The sequence below is a fragment of the Sander lucioperca genome, chromosome 20 (genome assembly GCF_008315115.2).
Source record: "Sander lucioperca isolate FBNREF2018 chromosome 20, SLUC_FBN_1.2, whole genome shotgun sequence".
NCBI lineage: Eukaryota > Metazoa > Chordata > Actinopteri > Perciformes > Percidae > Sander > Sander lucioperca.
Window position 1 is genome coordinate 14,887,165 of NC_050192.1, and position 17,395 is coordinate 14,904,559.

At 39.9% G+C, this 17,395-nt stretch overlaps 1 protein-coding gene across 1 annotated transcript in view; it reads right to left on the minus strand.

Annotated features, from left to right (window-relative positions):
• LOC116039789 (protein phosphatase 1H-like) overlaps nucleotides 1–17,395 on the minus strand; it is a 29,241-nt gene that overhangs the window by 9,821 nt on the left and 2,025 nt on the right. The window contains exons 2-7 of the mRNA XM_031284836.2: nucleotides 12,587–12,776; nucleotides 9,103–9,474; nucleotides 6,080–6,192; nucleotides 5,277–5,361; nucleotides 4,142–4,260; nucleotides 424–487 (exon numbers count right to left, since the gene is read on the minus strand). Coding sequence (XP_031140696.1) covers nucleotides 424–487; nucleotides 4,142–4,260; nucleotides 5,277–5,361; nucleotides 6,080–6,192; nucleotides 9,103–9,474; nucleotides 12,587–12,776 — 943 coding nt within the window. The remainder of the gene's footprint in view (nucleotides 1–423; nucleotides 488–4,141; nucleotides 4,261–5,276; nucleotides 5,362–6,079; nucleotides 6,193–9,102; nucleotides 9,475–12,586; nucleotides 12,777–17,395) is intronic.

Consider the following 17,395-nt stretch of genomic DNA (forward strand, 5'->3'; position numbering starts at 1 on the left):
ACAGAATTGATTGAAAACATGAAACAAACTGACGTGACTGAAAATTTGAAGCGTTTTGTGCAATATATTTGGTGGAGTGTTTTAATTTTCGGTTTTCTTCTTCTCATCTCATCCCCTGTTGTCCCAGTGGGGATTAACTTCACTTCTCAAAGAGACGACTGTCATCTCCCGAGTGGAGTGTGTGTGTGTGTGTGTGTGTGTGTGTGTGTGTGTGTGTGTGTGTGTTAGATGTAGCTACTGTAGTGAAACAGATGGACTGTCTACTCTCTCTCTTCTAGTGTGGGTATACATTGATACACACATGCACAGCGTGGTACTCGCACATCAGAGACCAAGTGTTCGCCCACTCTCCGGGTGGCTAGCAGGCATGCAGTGGGTGTCAGATTGGAGTAGAACTTGGAGTAGACACGCACGCACCCATACCTTTTTCCCTTCCCCATATATCAGTGGAAACTTGAGATCTTCATCGTTGATGGTCTTGTATGCCCTGTGTTTGAGGAAGGAAAAGAAAAACAGACCAAGACAGTGAATGAATCGTTTTCTTTCTGTCTGACACATACTCACACAGAAATAATAAACACACACTTAAAGGTACTTTTGTGAAGCAATTTACATGTATTCATTGCTTTGTATTGCCAATGTGTGACAGGATTGTAACATAACTTTCTCTGTTGCCTATGACAACCTGTGGACTGATTTCTATGTAAAGGACTCCAAAGAATGTGACGTTTATGCGCACTCACAAGTGCCTTGCCTCTCTTCAGCTCCACAAGTAAACAACAATATAGCTTCCTTGCCAACACGGACAAATTGCTAGCTAGCTAGCATAGCAAAATACTGTCTTAAGTGGAAAAGGTCAGCTAATTCATCCAGACTCCCGGGACTGATCTGGCTGGTTAATTAGCTAGCTTTGTAATATTATGTTATCAGCTAACGGTACGAAGCAAATAACGTCAAATCCGTGCAGCATAGCTAAATTACAGCTAGGTGGCTAACCTTAGTTTGCTTGGTTGCTAACATCATCACTAGCAAAATATGGTAGCATATGGTGGATATGTTGCTAACAAGCTAGCTAGCTTGCCAAAATCTTTTACGAGCTAACGTGATCCATCCACTAAGTTATGTATTATGACAAATGGTTTTGATTTAGGCCAACAATAAATGATGAAATGGTACAAAGTTCAGTCTTTTGTATTACATGTCAATGTTTGGCTGATGCCCAGGATGCTCGCTTGCACCTACGCAGTGCAAGCAACAGGATATTGGCTGCTGGCCACCAGTGTCATAAATAACAAGGATTTTCAGAAAATTCCACATAGTACCCTTAAGAAGAAGAACATAGGTGTATTGAAAAGAGAAAAAGGAGACCTTTTGAGGTCTCTTAATTATAATATTTTCAACAATTTCCCTGTGTCATATTGGCCCTGGGAGCTTCACAACTGTTCTACAACCTCTTCATCATATTAACCATCCTAATGTAACATAACCAACAGCCTCTGCCAGCAGGTCTTTGAGCAAGGCACTAACCGCCATGGGACTGACGCTTTGTAGCTAAGATGTCTTACATCTTTAAAGGTGCACGTGCACTCCAGTGATTTAGAATTAAAAAGGTCTCGTGTTTGTGAGTTTTCCATTAAACAAATATAAATTTCCTTTTTTGTTTTTGTTCAACCATTGTTAACAAACATATTGTAGGCGGGAAATAAAGCCACTACCATCCTTTATAGATTTTGAGTCTGTGTCTCATTTTGGGGTCTTTCTAGAGTGCAATAACAAGTTTTTGCTGCTGAAAATTTTCAAGAGTGTATGGCTGCAGCCTGGAGACCTCCTGTCTCATGCGGCTCCTGTCTCATGCCTCCCGTCTCATGCCTGGGCGTGTCCAACAGTAAATTCAGATGTTCAGAATAAGACGGTAAATTTAGATGTTCAGAATACGAAATCGTGAATTATTTTCTAAATGAAGTCACTGTTAAGATAGTGAGCATGATGCAATTAATTGAACGCCGTTTAAACTCTTTAATTAACAATAGCCATACATAGCCTATAGTTATATAGCAGATTTGTGGATGTTAATGTTGTCTCCCTGATGTTAACGTTTGTTGTTTATTTGATGAAACCTGCGATGACTTTACTTTCTTTTAAATAAAAAACATATAAATAATACAAATAAAAACATAAAAACGTATGCCAAATGCAAAAAACATAGCTCAACAATGAAGCCACCCACATAATACTAACATTAATACTCTTTTACAATTATAACATATGAGACCACAGAAGAGTAGGCTACAATAAAAAGGTTTTCATGCCTCCCATTAGAAGGGGATCTGATATCTAAAATTTAGATAAGAGGAGGTTAACCAATATTTTATTATAGGCTAAATCTTTTTAATCTTCTATAATTTTGAAAGCTGCATTTATGGATTTGAAATTTGACAACAAAAATTAGGATTAATATAAAATATTGGTTAACCTCCTCCTTTCTGAAATCATAAAACATTTAAAACTGCATCAGTGTTTAACGTTGACGTTTGTTTAAGCCATATTACATGAGAGGGTTTAATTTCGAGGTCCGAAAGGTGTGTGTAAGTGTAATATTGTGATTATACAACAACGGTTACCAACAAATAAATGATAATCAATCTGTATTCATATTGTGGAGCAATTCGCTCTTGAAATAAAAAAGAAAAACAGGCACAGACAGGATTTCTGTGCCTCCCTATTTATTCAGCCAGACAATTTGAGCTATAGCTTTGTAGAGACCGTGGGATTTCCCAAACTGAATAAATCCCGCCCGCACATATAAACACAAAACTGCTTTGCTAGCTCCATCGTGTTGTAACTAAGACATCTGCTGAAAAAATAATTGTATTCATTCGCATCAGCTGGGAGGGCATGAGACGGGAGGTCTCCATGCTGCAGCCATACCCGACTCAAAATTTTAGCGAGAGAAAGTGTGGGGGAGGGGATCTTAGAACACACAAGCAAACAACACAAAAAAATGAGTTCAGAAGTGCACAAATGGAAGCAGAAGATCTGAAAACACACTTAGAAATGGAGCTTTGATGTCCAACTGAGACTCCATGGCTGACGCTGATGTACTTAAACTAGCTAGATTAGACTTGGTGTCAGCAGTCGGCGGAGAATATTAACAACTTCAAACGGCTTCATATCTGACCAGGGTTTACTCCATCTGTCAACATCTTTGGGGTTTGTTGGACAAAACAAGCAATTCAAAGACATCACCTCTGGCTCTGAGAAATTTTTATGAGCGGTTTGGCTCTCGAGAAGCTCCATATGAATACTGCCTTGTTCAGGGGCACCGCAGAAATAGCTGCCTCAGAAGCCACAGTAGCCATGAGCAGAGTCATTATGCATCTCGTGGCTTTCTCAAATCCCTCAAAATGATTCTCCAGCTGCCTTGGTATGTGACCGAGGCTAATTGAAAATTTTCAAACAACACCCTGTCCTTCTGAGATATGGGCAAACATTTTAAAAATGACTCCGAAATACTTCCTTGCTTGGATGTGAGGATAAACAGTAGTCCACACAGTGGCACATCCTGGCTGGCACATTTCTGCTTTTTATTGTGAAATAATCATCACAATACACACAGTACTGTATGTGGCTCTACAGTATGCATCACTGAGTGAGTGTGTGTGAGTGAGAGTAGCAGTAAAAGCAAAAATCTCATTACTGGTTTCCACTGAAGCCACGCTCAAACAGCATGGTGCCTTGCTAGCCCACAGAACACTGCACATATTGGGCCATCTCTGCTGTATCATTATATCATATCAAGTTAGGCTCAGGGAGCTCCCTCGTTAGCTCTCTGCTAGTCTCTCCAGCTCTTGCTGTATAGAAAGCAGCAATAAAAGAGAGAAGCAAATATTTAGACCACAGCACGATCAACTGATGCAATTCTTTTTCAGATTGTGGTTTCATTTAAGGTGGATGCAGCTGGAGAGGAATGTTTGCCATCCCCCAAAATTAGCAGTTTTCATTTGACATCATAATTTGACAGCCATGACGGCCAGCATTCACCTTAATCACACATTTGGAAGTCTGCCATCTTGAAGTGCTTTGTCTACTTACTGAAAATAGTATGTAAAAGAGATAATAAAAAAAACGGAGGAAGACTTACCATCCATTCATGGTGAAATCTCTGTAGAGCATCCTCTTGCCCACCTCCTTCCTCTGAACTCGCCGGGGAAATTCCAGGTGCGTGAACTCATTTCCTAACAGGTGAGGCTGCATGAAACCCTGGAGAATACAATGATGGTCTTCAAGTCAGTCAAGCCGCTAAATGTGTGCAGATCAAATCATCTTCCATCACTTTGTTTTTTTGTCACTTCACTCTCAAGCCTGTCTCATACTGGAATTTTGAGGCTGATTATAGATTGTAGAGTAAAACCAGTGTGACCAATTGGCCAAGGCTGTTGTGATTGACATTGGATTGGATTGCTGATTGAGGGATAGAGCCCATCCCTTCCTTTGTTTAACATTAAAAATGCCTTAAATGTGCCTTAAGTTTGGTTATTAAAGAATTGTACTGAGCAGGATATTTTACAGTTGAAAAATAAACTTGTTATTGCTCTCTAGTGGAAAAAGTATTTAACAGAGATAGTGTTAAATTACCTCACACATCTCTCTGGCATTGCTGTATGCAATTTCTTATTTACTTGCAGACATGTATACTAATAGATCGGTGATAATATCAGCCATGCTAATGGCTCCCACTCTTTCTTAATATATGATACTGTACATAGATATCAGTGCAGGAAATATAGGCAGAACAAAAGCAGTTGGTAGTGAACTTTACTTTCCACTAAAGAGGCAACAAGAGAGTTTATCCAAACATCATTTCTGTAATGTATTCATGAAATGAAAAGCAAACCTGGAAGCGTGACTGCTTATTGCCACTGACTATAAAAAGGTCAATCATGGCCAGCTATTTTCAGATGTTCATTTTCCCTATTGCACAGCTCTATAGGAAATTGACGGACTTCAGATGCCTTGCTGATTGTGTTGCTTATTGTGTGAACACACGGTGAGACAGTGTGGCTAACAATAAGCACTGATCCTCTGGGCAACTAAATAAACTGACCTGGCTTTGTGTGACTAACCTTATTACATATATTTGTCAAGATTCAGAACACGCTTCATACTAAAGACGACACTAAAGACTATGCGTCGTACAGCCCTACCCTTTTTAAGAGAAGACACATAAACACTCTTTGTATTTCTATGTCAAAATGAATGGTACAGCATTTTCTTACCAGGAACTGGAGTCGCTGTCGTTCTGATTCTGGTGTGAACTCTGTCGACATGGGAATGATGTCATTGTTTCTAATAATGATAGCCCTGCAGCGACACAAAAAGTTGGACAAGTGATGTAGATGCAACCTTTGCACTAAAAAGATTGTCTTTGCCCCAGCGTGTTGTCTGGCTCAGGGAATGTGACAAGGAGGGAGTCCATGCAAGAGATTTACTTAAAGGTCCCATATTGTAATAAGTGAGATTTCCATTTTATTATAAAGCAGGTTGAGGTGATATATATAACTACTGTCAAAGAATCAAAACGGTCAATTCATGTAAAATGCACACAGCTCGTATTCAGAAACGGTGTCTTTAAACGAGCGGTCAGGACTTCCATACGGTTATTCTGTCACAACTATGCTATATATAGGTAGAAAGTGCTGCTACAGTGCTGTTACAATCATTCCCTGACTGCAATGACGGTGCAAAGACTAGAGAGCGCAGATGCGCTGAAAATGAGCATAATATGGGACCTTTAAAACAAACAATTTATATTTTAAGGTGTAACAGCAAAAGAAGATGAGCTGTAGGAAGAAAGAGACAGGGCACAAAGACCAGCTTTTAAAGCATGGAAAGCTGACTACCCTCCAATGTTAGCCAATTTCCTGCTGAGGTTGGCCAGGACAGCGTCCAAAACAGTGAGAAGGGCGTCATAATGTACTGACATCATATGTTTTTGGGTTCCTCCTTCTACTGCGGTGTAATTATTTCCGCCTGCTTTACATACTCTTTCATTTAGTGGACAGAAGATAAGCAAACACACCTGCTGTCACCTGCATTCCCAACGTATAGTTTTCCTAGCAGGTAAACCACAGTGAGAGCTGTACACCCTCCTGTGATGTTATAGACTTGCTTCTCCTTCTCAATTTGGGCATCCTGGGAAAGGGAGAGACAGTTGTCAATCTTTAATGAAGCATCACTTAAGAAGCACAATAGAAAAAAAAAGCTTTAAAAACCTCCCACAATCCACCCACATGCGACAGTAAAAGTCAAAAATCCACACTGCAAGCAGCCCACACAGGCAGAGGGAAGGCTTAAATACATAGTCACTGCCTTATTCTATTCAATCATAAATATGAAGACAGAGATGTAGGGAGAAATAATCAGAAAGCGAGCAAGAAGCAAGACTGAGAAAACATCTGATCAACTTTGAAGAAGGACGGACGATGTGTGGGCATCGTTGCAGACTATTGATCGGTTTAACCTGAACCTCTTGTTGACCGCGTGTCAGTAAACAAGAACTGTTCGTGCATGTATAATGTCGACAGTGATATGTGAGAGGGTTTGCATATTACCTTCGCATGTCAAGGTTTAAGAGGCTTTATACTGATCGTACATGCACACACTCAGAATGTGTTTTTTTAACCCCTCAATTTCATAATGCTTATTATGTATTTGTTACTTGAAATTCTGCAATTCACCATCTACAACAGGGATATAACCACATTCATTTTTCTGCTTTCTGAAACCCTGCAAACAGAACTCTCTGAGCAGTTTTTTTTTTCCTGCAGGTGGACTTCTTTCTACAAAGAACACAGCTTTAACTGATGCAGTGATAATCTCCTACAAAGAATGTCAAATCAAGTGGAAGAGTGCTTCTTTTTCCATGAGGGGGGAGGGTGGCGGGTGGTTGATCTGAGAGAAGCTTTCACAGTGATCTTTTTAATCTGGGTACCGCAGCTTGAACAGTGTGGACTGTTTTCCATTGCCATCTAGTGGTAATACTGCATAGACTTTGGTTTCTACAGACACTCTCTTCTCAAAGCAATTTAAAAGAATCATACAAAACAAAAAAGTGGAAGGGAAATTTAAAAGGTTGGGATACATTCGGTAACATAAAAAAAAGTACATTGGCCTCTAGCTTTTTCTTCAGTAACACAGAATTTCAGCCCAATATCTTTAATAAAAAAAACACATGACTTGAGACACATTTAGTCAGATGCTGCCTTTGAACTGGAGCGACAGCAATCCGCAGTCTAATGCATATGTGTGCTGTTAAGTAGCATTTGGCCTGGAGTCATCATTTCATAAGCCAGATCTCAAAATACACTGTAAATAGAGATGCTAAAGATTGTGGTTGGAAAATAAAAAAAGGGTGTGTGTTGGTAAATAATTGCAACACTTGTGTCTTTTTGCCCTCAGGTCAGAATATCAGTGTGTGTATAGCATATGTCATATTATGACAGCAAGAACTAATTCAGCAATTGCTACCAGCTTTTGTTTATCTGTGCTTATTTGCATTGTCTTGGCTCCTTCAGTTACTACATGTGTGTAATTCAGGCCTGTGTTTAATGTGTGTACAACTGTTCTAACAGAGTGAAAAATTGGGAATTTGCCTTCGCGGGATAAAAAAAAGGCATGTCTTCTTCTTATATTTTCATAAACGCTTAGTATTCATGCAAATATTTACTGCATACACACTGGCACTATGCCTGTTGCTACCGCAGAAATAGGTTAAGCTCTCCAGTGCTAACTTTTTCCCATGCAAATGAAATATAATTCATTCAAATTGACGGATTTGTCCCTTTGTGTCATACCTGTCACAGTGAAAATTGTAGAATACACACACGCACTGTTGTACTGTATCTCTTGAGCGAGTTAGATAAGTAAGAGTAGTAGGTTGAGGAATGGGAAGGGCATGGGGAAACGAATTAATAAAATTAATGCTCTCTTGTGTGTGTGTTTTTTTTTAGTTTTGCTCTGTTTGCTTCAATTCTGTTTTTCCACACCAAATATTTTATATACAGATTAATGATAGTAATCTTACTTTCAACTTTATTAAAAAAAAAATTGACTTGACTAGGTTACTGTCTGTACAATAATATTTTGGCTCAATAAAAAACATTTAGAAGCAAATTTAAGGATTTGTGAATCTCATGAAATGATTGTGGGATGACTTGATTTCAAGATATTCTATTTCACATATTTATATATTATTATCTAACACATACCAACTGATCTAGAGTATAATCAGATGTATCTCAACAGGTACATGTACTCACATGTACTAACTAACCACCTATTGACCATCAGCTACAGAGAAACACATTTCTGCTTATGAATTTATGTCATAAAGCAACTGTTCATGATCCCAATAATCCGTAATTATTTTTCTTGATTAATCACCCAGGATGACATATTCAAATGTCTTGTTTTAATTCTAAACCAACAATATTCAACTGACTATCAGCAAGACTTAAGAAACCAACAAACATTTACATTTGAGAAGCTGGAACCACTTCTTTTCTTTTGCCATCTTTGCTTAAAAAAATGACTTAAAAGAATAATTGATCATCAAATCTGATGCAGATGAATTTTCAGTCATAATTAACAGACTTATTTTTTCAGCTCTAAATGTGTGTAGATTCACGTTACAACTTTCAGGTAGTAAATAATTTACAAAACATGTGACATGTTATAGCAGCCTAAATAACTTAAGGTGTATTATATTGATTATTATATTGATATAATACTGTATTCACGAAGTGTGGAACTCAGAATAGAGGAGAAAGCGGAACTAGCGCAGGCTCTAAAGATGCTGATAATGGGATGACGACAAGGCAGGTCTGTAACTGAGAGGTCAGACAACTGATCCCCGAAAGAAAATAATGAACATTTTTCTGCAACCTCGCGGTAAATTTCTCTACATAAAACTCTCAGCCAAAATCATAAAATGTTAAGTAATGATGCATGACAGAGTGGCTTCAGGTGAGTGTGAAAGCTTTCAGGGCCGATCAGAATGAGTGGGCTTAAGCTCATCATGGCCTTGCTGCACTGGTCTCTCACCATCTCTTTGAAGGCGTTCTCTATGGCCCCTATCACCAGGCTCTCATGCTGGATCTTCTTCTCAGTAAAGAAGCGTGGTGGAGGCGGGGTGTTGCTCGGGGAACCTGGTGCACCTGAGGCCCCGCGCAGAGAAGCGGCCCGGGTCAGGGCTCGGTGAGGGCCTGGGGTGTTTCCTTGGAGGTAAGGGTTGTTGTCGGGCTCCTCACCCAGGACGGTCGGTGGCAAAGAAGCAACGTTGCGTAGGATCTCGATGACGGCCTGGAGCTGGCAGGCGATGTGGTGCTGCAGTAGGCGGGAGGCGACAACTGCTGCACCTGAGCCAGCGTGGCCATCGAACAAGGCCCAGTAGTGGAACACCAGTCCTTCACTGTCCTGCAGACACATACATCATGTATACGGATTTAATATCAAGTGGCAACAGCATGCAGTAGCACAGCAAATTAAGAGCAGAATTATGATCACATGATCACATTCAACCACACAATCCTGATTAAAATGATAAAGGGATTGAACTGTTTTTAACTCAATAATGCATATCTTCACACCCACTAATCAGTATCCCACCCACTGTCTGTCTGTCACTGCCAGATCAGACTTTCCACAGAGAGGATCTAGAAGAAGATTAGCATTCAGACTCATTTCTTATTATAAAGCCAAATTCACCAGTGGGGCTTTTAATACACATAAACAATGTTTTATGAATGGAGCCTGGAGTGTGCCACGGAAATAACTACAGACTTTTGTTTATATAGCATTTAACTCCAGACTCCTTTTTACATAAAAAAAAATGTTGTGGCTGTCCAGAAACATCTGTCTGAACTTAAACCACACCCAGATGTAACATATCTTTCAATTGAAAAAAGTAATTTCCATTATGACGAATAAACTGTTGCTACTTGCTATAATGACTATTTTTGGTAATTATGATTTTGTTAACAACTTGGTGGAGCCCATATTTTTAATAGAATTAAACACCAACTGCAACTTCTCTGCTGAGCATCCTGCTAACCAGTGTGCTGGGTGGCCACCGTGCCGTGTCAGTTTCCAGCAGGATGTCGGGTGAGCTGTGGGTTCCTTTCGCCGAGACTTGGCTGGATCCTGGAGTGCCGGCGCCATTCAACCGGGTGACTCTTTTTCTGTGTGCCGATCTGACGGACACATTCTACTTCATGATGACTCATGCACACGTTTAAGGAGCTGATGGGATACAATTTCACTGGAATTGTACCAGTGGAAAATCTATATAATTCAGGCAGGAACATTTCTCCCACGCTGTGAACTAAAACAACAGTCCTTGGCAGTCATGGACTGTATTCCAATGAAAGCAGGGCGTTGATGGGAAACACAGCTGGGTCAAAGGTCACCTCCTTGGACAAATAAGTGACTAAAAATCAAGCTGATATCAATCAATATCGAGACAAAGATTATCCTACTGCCTTTTTTCATTTTGAAGTAATGAGAAATTGTATTTTAAATTCATCTTTGTGCTCATAGTAAAGCAACATAAGTGTAGATGCAAATAATTGATCTAAATAATCTGACAAAATTAGGCAAAAGTCCTTCTCCAGCTCATCATACCATACTCGGGCTAAAATAATGTAATTTTTAAAACATACAGTAATCTGACATTTGAAAAAGAAAGAAAACATACATCTTAATGACTAATGCTGCTGGATGGACTTGTGGTATGTGTGAGGGAATGCTGGGAGGAGAGGCCCAGGAGAAAACATCATGACTCATCCTGTCCAAAAGTGTTTGGGAGCTGCAGAGAGGCCAAACCTCCTGATCTCTTCATTTCCCTCTGGAACACCTCTGTCACGTCTGTGTCATCACCAGAGGTGTCAAGTAATGAAGTACAAATACTTAGTTATCTTACTTAAGTAGAAATTTTGGGTATCTATACTTTACTGGAGTAATTAAGTATTTACTTCTACTCCTTACATTTTCACGCAATTATCTGTACTTTCTACTCCTTACATTTTAAAAACAGCCTCGTTACTCCTATTTCAGTTTGGCTTGTTTTCATTCCGGCTTGCCATCGTTAAAAAAAACACAAAAAAAAACAACAAAACGTATCCAGATAAATCGCGCCATCTGGATAGAGTGAATTTGATTGTGGTTGGATGAGAAGTATAAACATATACCATTCCGACACCCTATTGGTTTATACGTGACGTGCACCTGCACAGACACAAATCACGTCACACTCCAACAAGGAAATAGCAGACGTATGTAGCCTAGTACGAAGATGTCCGTGGCAGAGACTCAAGAGAACTCGAGCGAAATGTCCCAACCAAGCACCAGCGAGGAGGTTGGTAGCCAGGAAGACCAGCAAACCCTTCTACACCCCTGGCCGTACCTGCAAGAAGTTTTTGAAATGGTTGGATGCAAAAACAACTCCTTTCGAATGCGCTGCAAGCTCTGTACACCCAAGTATCACGAGCTAATTGTTTTCCAAAACTCACCGTCTAATTTGAAAAAAGCATATTGATATTATTTTTTTCCTTTACATTACTTTTACTTTTATGCTTTAAGTAGTTTTGAAACAAGTACTTTTACACTTTTACTTGAGTAAAAAGCTTGAGTTGATACTTCAACTTCTACAGAAGTCTTTTTAAACCCTAGTATCTATACTTCTACCTGAGTAATGAATGTGAATACTTTCGACACTTCTGGCCATCACACACACTGCTTTGTACTACCTGAGCTTAAATACACTTTCTTGTTGCTGTACATCCTGTCCCATTAAAACTTCACATAAAAACCAGGACTTGAAAAATTGAAAGTGAATTACACCACATTCCTTAACAGACCTCAGTGCAAGCTTTCCCACGCAGAGCAGTGGGTTGTAACCCTGGAAACAACTGAGTTTGGACGCAAACTTTTGGGATTTTCGAACATGACATTATGATGATCTGTCTCAACAGCTTCCTCTGAGAGAACAGATGCACAGTTTTGTGGCTGATAGCCAATCTGCGGAGGCGGCACTGACTTACATGAGAGAATTGGAATTAAAAGTCCAAAACAATTCATGTTACCATTATTTATAGTTGAAATGACAATTAAGTTAATTATTTATACATCTTATACAGCTCCTGGCCCTGTGGTTTGATAAAACCTGCTCCCACCAAAGATTATTTTACTTAAAACATTCTTTTCTCCTTAAATCTAATGTTTTTTTCATAACGGATGGTCCACAATGAATGTTACCTTCTTAATTACATTGCCAGCTATGGCTGGGTTAACTCATTTTACACTATTTTAGTTTATTTTATTAAACCAGTATAATCCACTCAGTATCAATACTGCTTTCCATGGAGCCATGGTACATACTGTACAGTACTGTATATTAACAAGACTAAGACTCTACAGTCATGTGTATGCCTGTGAGCAAAACTGTTTAAAAAAAGAAATGTATATACACTTTATACCCTTTGTGCATATACTAACACATTCAATGGAGTGTGTATTTGTGTCTTCTTACCTCTCCCAGCTTGCTGTGGTCAATACGGAGCCCCAGTCCCTCTCCATTGGGAAGGGAGTTGCGTCTCTTGGCCGTGGGGGTCTTGCTGGGCGTGGAGGGAGGGCAGTAGCTCATTGGCCTCCTTCTCGCTACAACCACCTCGCAGCAGGCCTGGTCCTCATTCAGCGCACTCTTACCAGCATTAATCACCCTGAAACAAAGGCATGATGTATACAGGTTGACTCACACTGTAGGCTTTGTCACATTTGGCAACATACTTTTGGCATTCATTTTTTTCTAGATATGCAGATGCACCATTTGCTGTGATATCCCAGTCTGACAGCTGTGGTCTGGAACAAGCGGTGAATGAAAGCCAACATCTGATGCTTTTTGTTGGATGAAACGGTACTGCGGTCTTTCATGGTAATTATGGCTCACTGCAGCATCACAACAATTAGTCAGAGCCGCAGCCTGAGGTTTCTATCTGTACACACAGTGAAGCAGCTGGCTTTGTGTGTTACATGTTGCTGATGAAGATCAAACATGAGAGCTTTGTTTGTGGTACTGCTCTGCCGGGAGTGTCCTGATGCATCAGGAGAATTAGAAGTCTTTGTTTGTGTGCGACTATACATACATGCCCAAAGCCCTGTGTGTGTGTGTGTGTGTGTGTGTGTGTGGTGCCTTATTCATCTTTATTTGTCCCTTATTTAACCAGGCAGACCACATAGACAGAAGGTTCCAAGGAGAGATGAAACCCAGTAATGATTAAGGGCAGTCACACAATAAAGGTGTTGTTCGCATACAAGTTTTTATATGATTTTTCACATTTCAGCATTTGACAACAATTTTTTTTTAAATTACTGCTTTGCTTCTTTTTTGTGTTGTTGTCACAAACAGTACAATAAGCTACCTGAGATACAAATATGAGCAAGGCCATGGCCAGGATTTTGAAATATACTGAGGTCACTGGTCTAAGTCCCCCTCCCCCCCAACACATAACCCACCCCTTGTCAAATACTCCAAATGTTTGACTAGATACCAAAAATAAAGTATGAAAGCGTTTTCATTATAGCTTGTGATAGCTAATGTAATTGGGCTACCAATAAATAGTAAGAAAATAAAGATTGTGGAGGCAACTCCAATGAGACTGGCAAGTCTTACAGACATCTCTGGAGGGTGTTGTGAATGTGTGTGTGTAAGAAATTGGCATGCCTATTTATAGACACAGACTGTGGATGTTTTCTGCTAGGCAGCATCCACGTCTGGTTCTTTGTCTCAAATGCAGATAGAACGAAAAAGACAGAAACAGGCTCATGTAGAAATACTTAGCAAAAGTGACATTTTTGCTTGTATTTACAGTATATGAGTATGCAAATATGTATGCACTTAAGCATATCTGGATTTTATACTTGCCTTTTGCTGTTCCAATTTTTCATTGTTGTTTTTATGTTGTGCTACATACACTTGCTTTTGTAACAATGGCTAATACCCAAGTAAAGCATTTTTGAATTTGAGAGAAAAACAAAGGGAGGGAGATAAAGGGAGTGAGAGAATGAGAGAGATATTGTCTTGAAAGCTTTGTGTAGCGGTCCATTTCCACTGCAGACTATGTAGTGCATGAATGGGAGGATACCAAATCAATAAAGGGCTTTATATTTTTAACACGGTTTCAATGTTAATTTGTTTGGCCAATTTGGCTTTAACCTTGTGTTGTCCTTCCGGTCCTGGTGACCCGAAGGACAAAACAAGGGTTAATACAGCACCTTAGTGCTTTTTTGTACAGCATTTTGGTCAGCTTAAACTGTGTTTAAATGTGCTCTAGAAATAAACTTTACTTACTTACTTTACAAGAGACAGGGTTTAGAGAGCAATTCTCAACAAAGTAAATGGAAGTACATAACCCTTGTGTTGTCCTTTGGGTCACTGGGACCTGAAGGACAACACAAGTTAATAGACTGCCGGGGAAATCCCATAACCAAGCAGCCCTTTTTAGTTGATTTATTTTTTTTATGCGTATGGCATTTTTGTCTGATAAATGTTCAACACATTTATTATTTACAGGATGCAAATTCTTGGCCTCATGTTGAGTCTTTTTAAACTAGATTCAGACTATTATAATGCTCCATTGAAACATGGTTAATTTGCCTCTGCTGGATTGTAGGAACACACAAATCTTATTATCCTCTGGATATGGCAGCAATAGTCAATAAACTGCATGAAGCACTGCCACAGTTGGTGAAGTGTTTGTTATAACTGTGCTAACAACTCCCATAAAGTGCAATATGTTAACAATGGAACTAGGTGCCATGCTAAGTCTTGTTGTATCGAGGGAGCGCCTGAGCTAAAACTGGCACTACTTTGGTTAGAATGGGTCATTCACCATGCATGCTTAGTATAAAAGCCATCATGTCCAGAGGGCTGGTCCTTACTATGATTACACAGCTCTGCTTTCAAACATAATACATTACCACTGCAGCCGTAATTATAGTAGAAAATCCCTCTGAGTTATTACGCACATAACACACTCTGACACATCGACTACTTTTGAGCTCATGATAAACAAGTCCAGGAAGTCAGCTTCATCGAATCTGCTGTCAACAAACAGTAATATGATGACCTAAGTATGTGTGTGTGTGTGTGTGTGTGTGTGTGTGTGTGTGTGTGCGCGTGTGTGTGATCATGTCCTGCAAGTTCTACATTTTGTGTATGGAAAAATACATGTTTATATGAACTCTTAAACCCTAAAAACTCTTACAGTCCTCATGCGTCATGACTACAATGTGTTGAATGAGTCCAATCAATAATGGATCATTCTGTGCTACTCTATTTCATGGTAGGTGCAGCTGTTGCCATTGTGTGTGTGTGTGTGTGTGTGTGTGTGTGTGTGATTAAAAATGCTCTTGCATCTAATTTGTCCTCATTTCACAATTTGCAGGATGAGTGATAGTCATTTCATTTCCCTGCCAATCATGTTTCATTCGGAACAATTAGCTTTCCTCCCATTAGGAACAAAACCTAATTTCCCCCTCCATTGTCAGACATCTAATGCTCTCTTTGTTTCTTTACCCTTGGCAACAGATTCTGGGCCAGACATGGGCCCCAAGGATGAGATAATTATTTGGTGAAGCACAATGCTTTATAGCTTTGCCTCTGTTTGACTCAGAACATCAAAGGAACAATAACAGCAAAAGAGCTGCGAGTTAAATACTTAAAACTGTCTTAAAAACGTCGTTCAAAAAGTCCAAATTTAGCACTTTTTCTTGAGGGTTTTGGTCAGGATTGCACTACCACCTGAATAAAAGAGATGCAAAAATAACACGGCAAAATGGGAGTGTTTGAATGGAATGTAAGAATGGGTTTGTCTTCAATATGTAGTTCTAATGGGACTGTGAGGAACATCACTCAAATATGCAGTTTACAGTGATAATGGCGGAAAATGTATCACTCAAAATTCTTAGTAATTTTTTAAACAATGGGTTCTTTATTTCACACAGAGGAAAAGAAAACACCTACACATTTCTAGCTGGCAACCGTTAATTTTTGCGAGCTGAACTAACTAATTAAGCTAGCTAATTAAGCCAACATTAGCTCTGTTAGTTAGCTGAAAACGCAGTCTCTGACTGACTTATTAGTGATTCCACTTGACTCATTTTAAAACGAGAACCCTGTAAAGGGGTAAATATGCACTTGATGGCTACATACATGATATCATGCTAAAAGACTGAGGCTAAAGCTACATGTCACCAGAAATGAAGACACCAAAAAATCTGACATAAAGTGGCATGGTATTGCAGTGTAGTGCTAGTTAGTCCTTGTATTATAAGTATGATGTGTTGCCGAAGTATAAACTTAACCCAAATAGAAGGATAGAGCTGTAAACGTTACCCTATGCTCTCATACTGTATAGTAGCATCCAGGATAGTCTATATCCTTGACGTTCCACTTCTGCAAAGTAATCCAGACAGCTAGCTAGACTATCTGTCTTATCTGAGTTTTCTCTTGCACAACTAAAACAACTTTAAAGGTCCTATGACATGCTGCTCTTTGGATGCTTTTATATAGGCCTTAGTGGTCCCCTAATACTGTATCTGAAGTCTCTTTCCCGAAATTCAGCCTTGGTGCAGAATTACCGCCACTAGAGCCAGTCCCACAATGAGCTTTCCTTAGTATGTGCCATTTCTGTGTCTGTAGCTATTGAGGAGGAGAGGGGGGGGGGCAAGGTGGAGGGTGGGGGTGTGGCCTTGACCAACTGCCACTTTGCTCGTTTGAAAGCCATGATGTCTCTCTCTCATGGGTGGGCCAAATTCTCGGGGCGGGCAAAGCTGAGAAAGTCATACGTCATAAGGAGGAGATTCCAGATCGGCCCATCTGAGCTTTCATTTTCTCAAAGGCAGAGCAGGATACCCAGGGCTTGGTTTACACCTATCGCCATTTCTAGCCACTGGGGGACCATAGGCAGGCTGGGGGAACTCATATTAATGTTAAAAAATCTCATAAAGTGAAATTTTCATGCAATGGGACCTTTAAACATACATATGTTCCACCAAAACAAGTTCCTTCTGAGCCTATTTTGCAGCGGTACTGCAGCTTTTCTCCGGTGCTTAGCACTGCCCAAGACTATTGTGATTGGTTTGAAGAAATGCCAATAAACCAGAGCATGTTTTCCTCCCATCCCGAATGCTATGTGGAGTAGCCAGGCTCTCCTCCAGCACGCTTTGGAGGAGGGCCTGGCAAAGCGAGACTACATCCAGGACAACCTTGCAAAATTGGGGTTTTACCCAGTGGATGTGCTATTATGAATAAGGCTTTTTAAAACTGCTCATTGGCCTC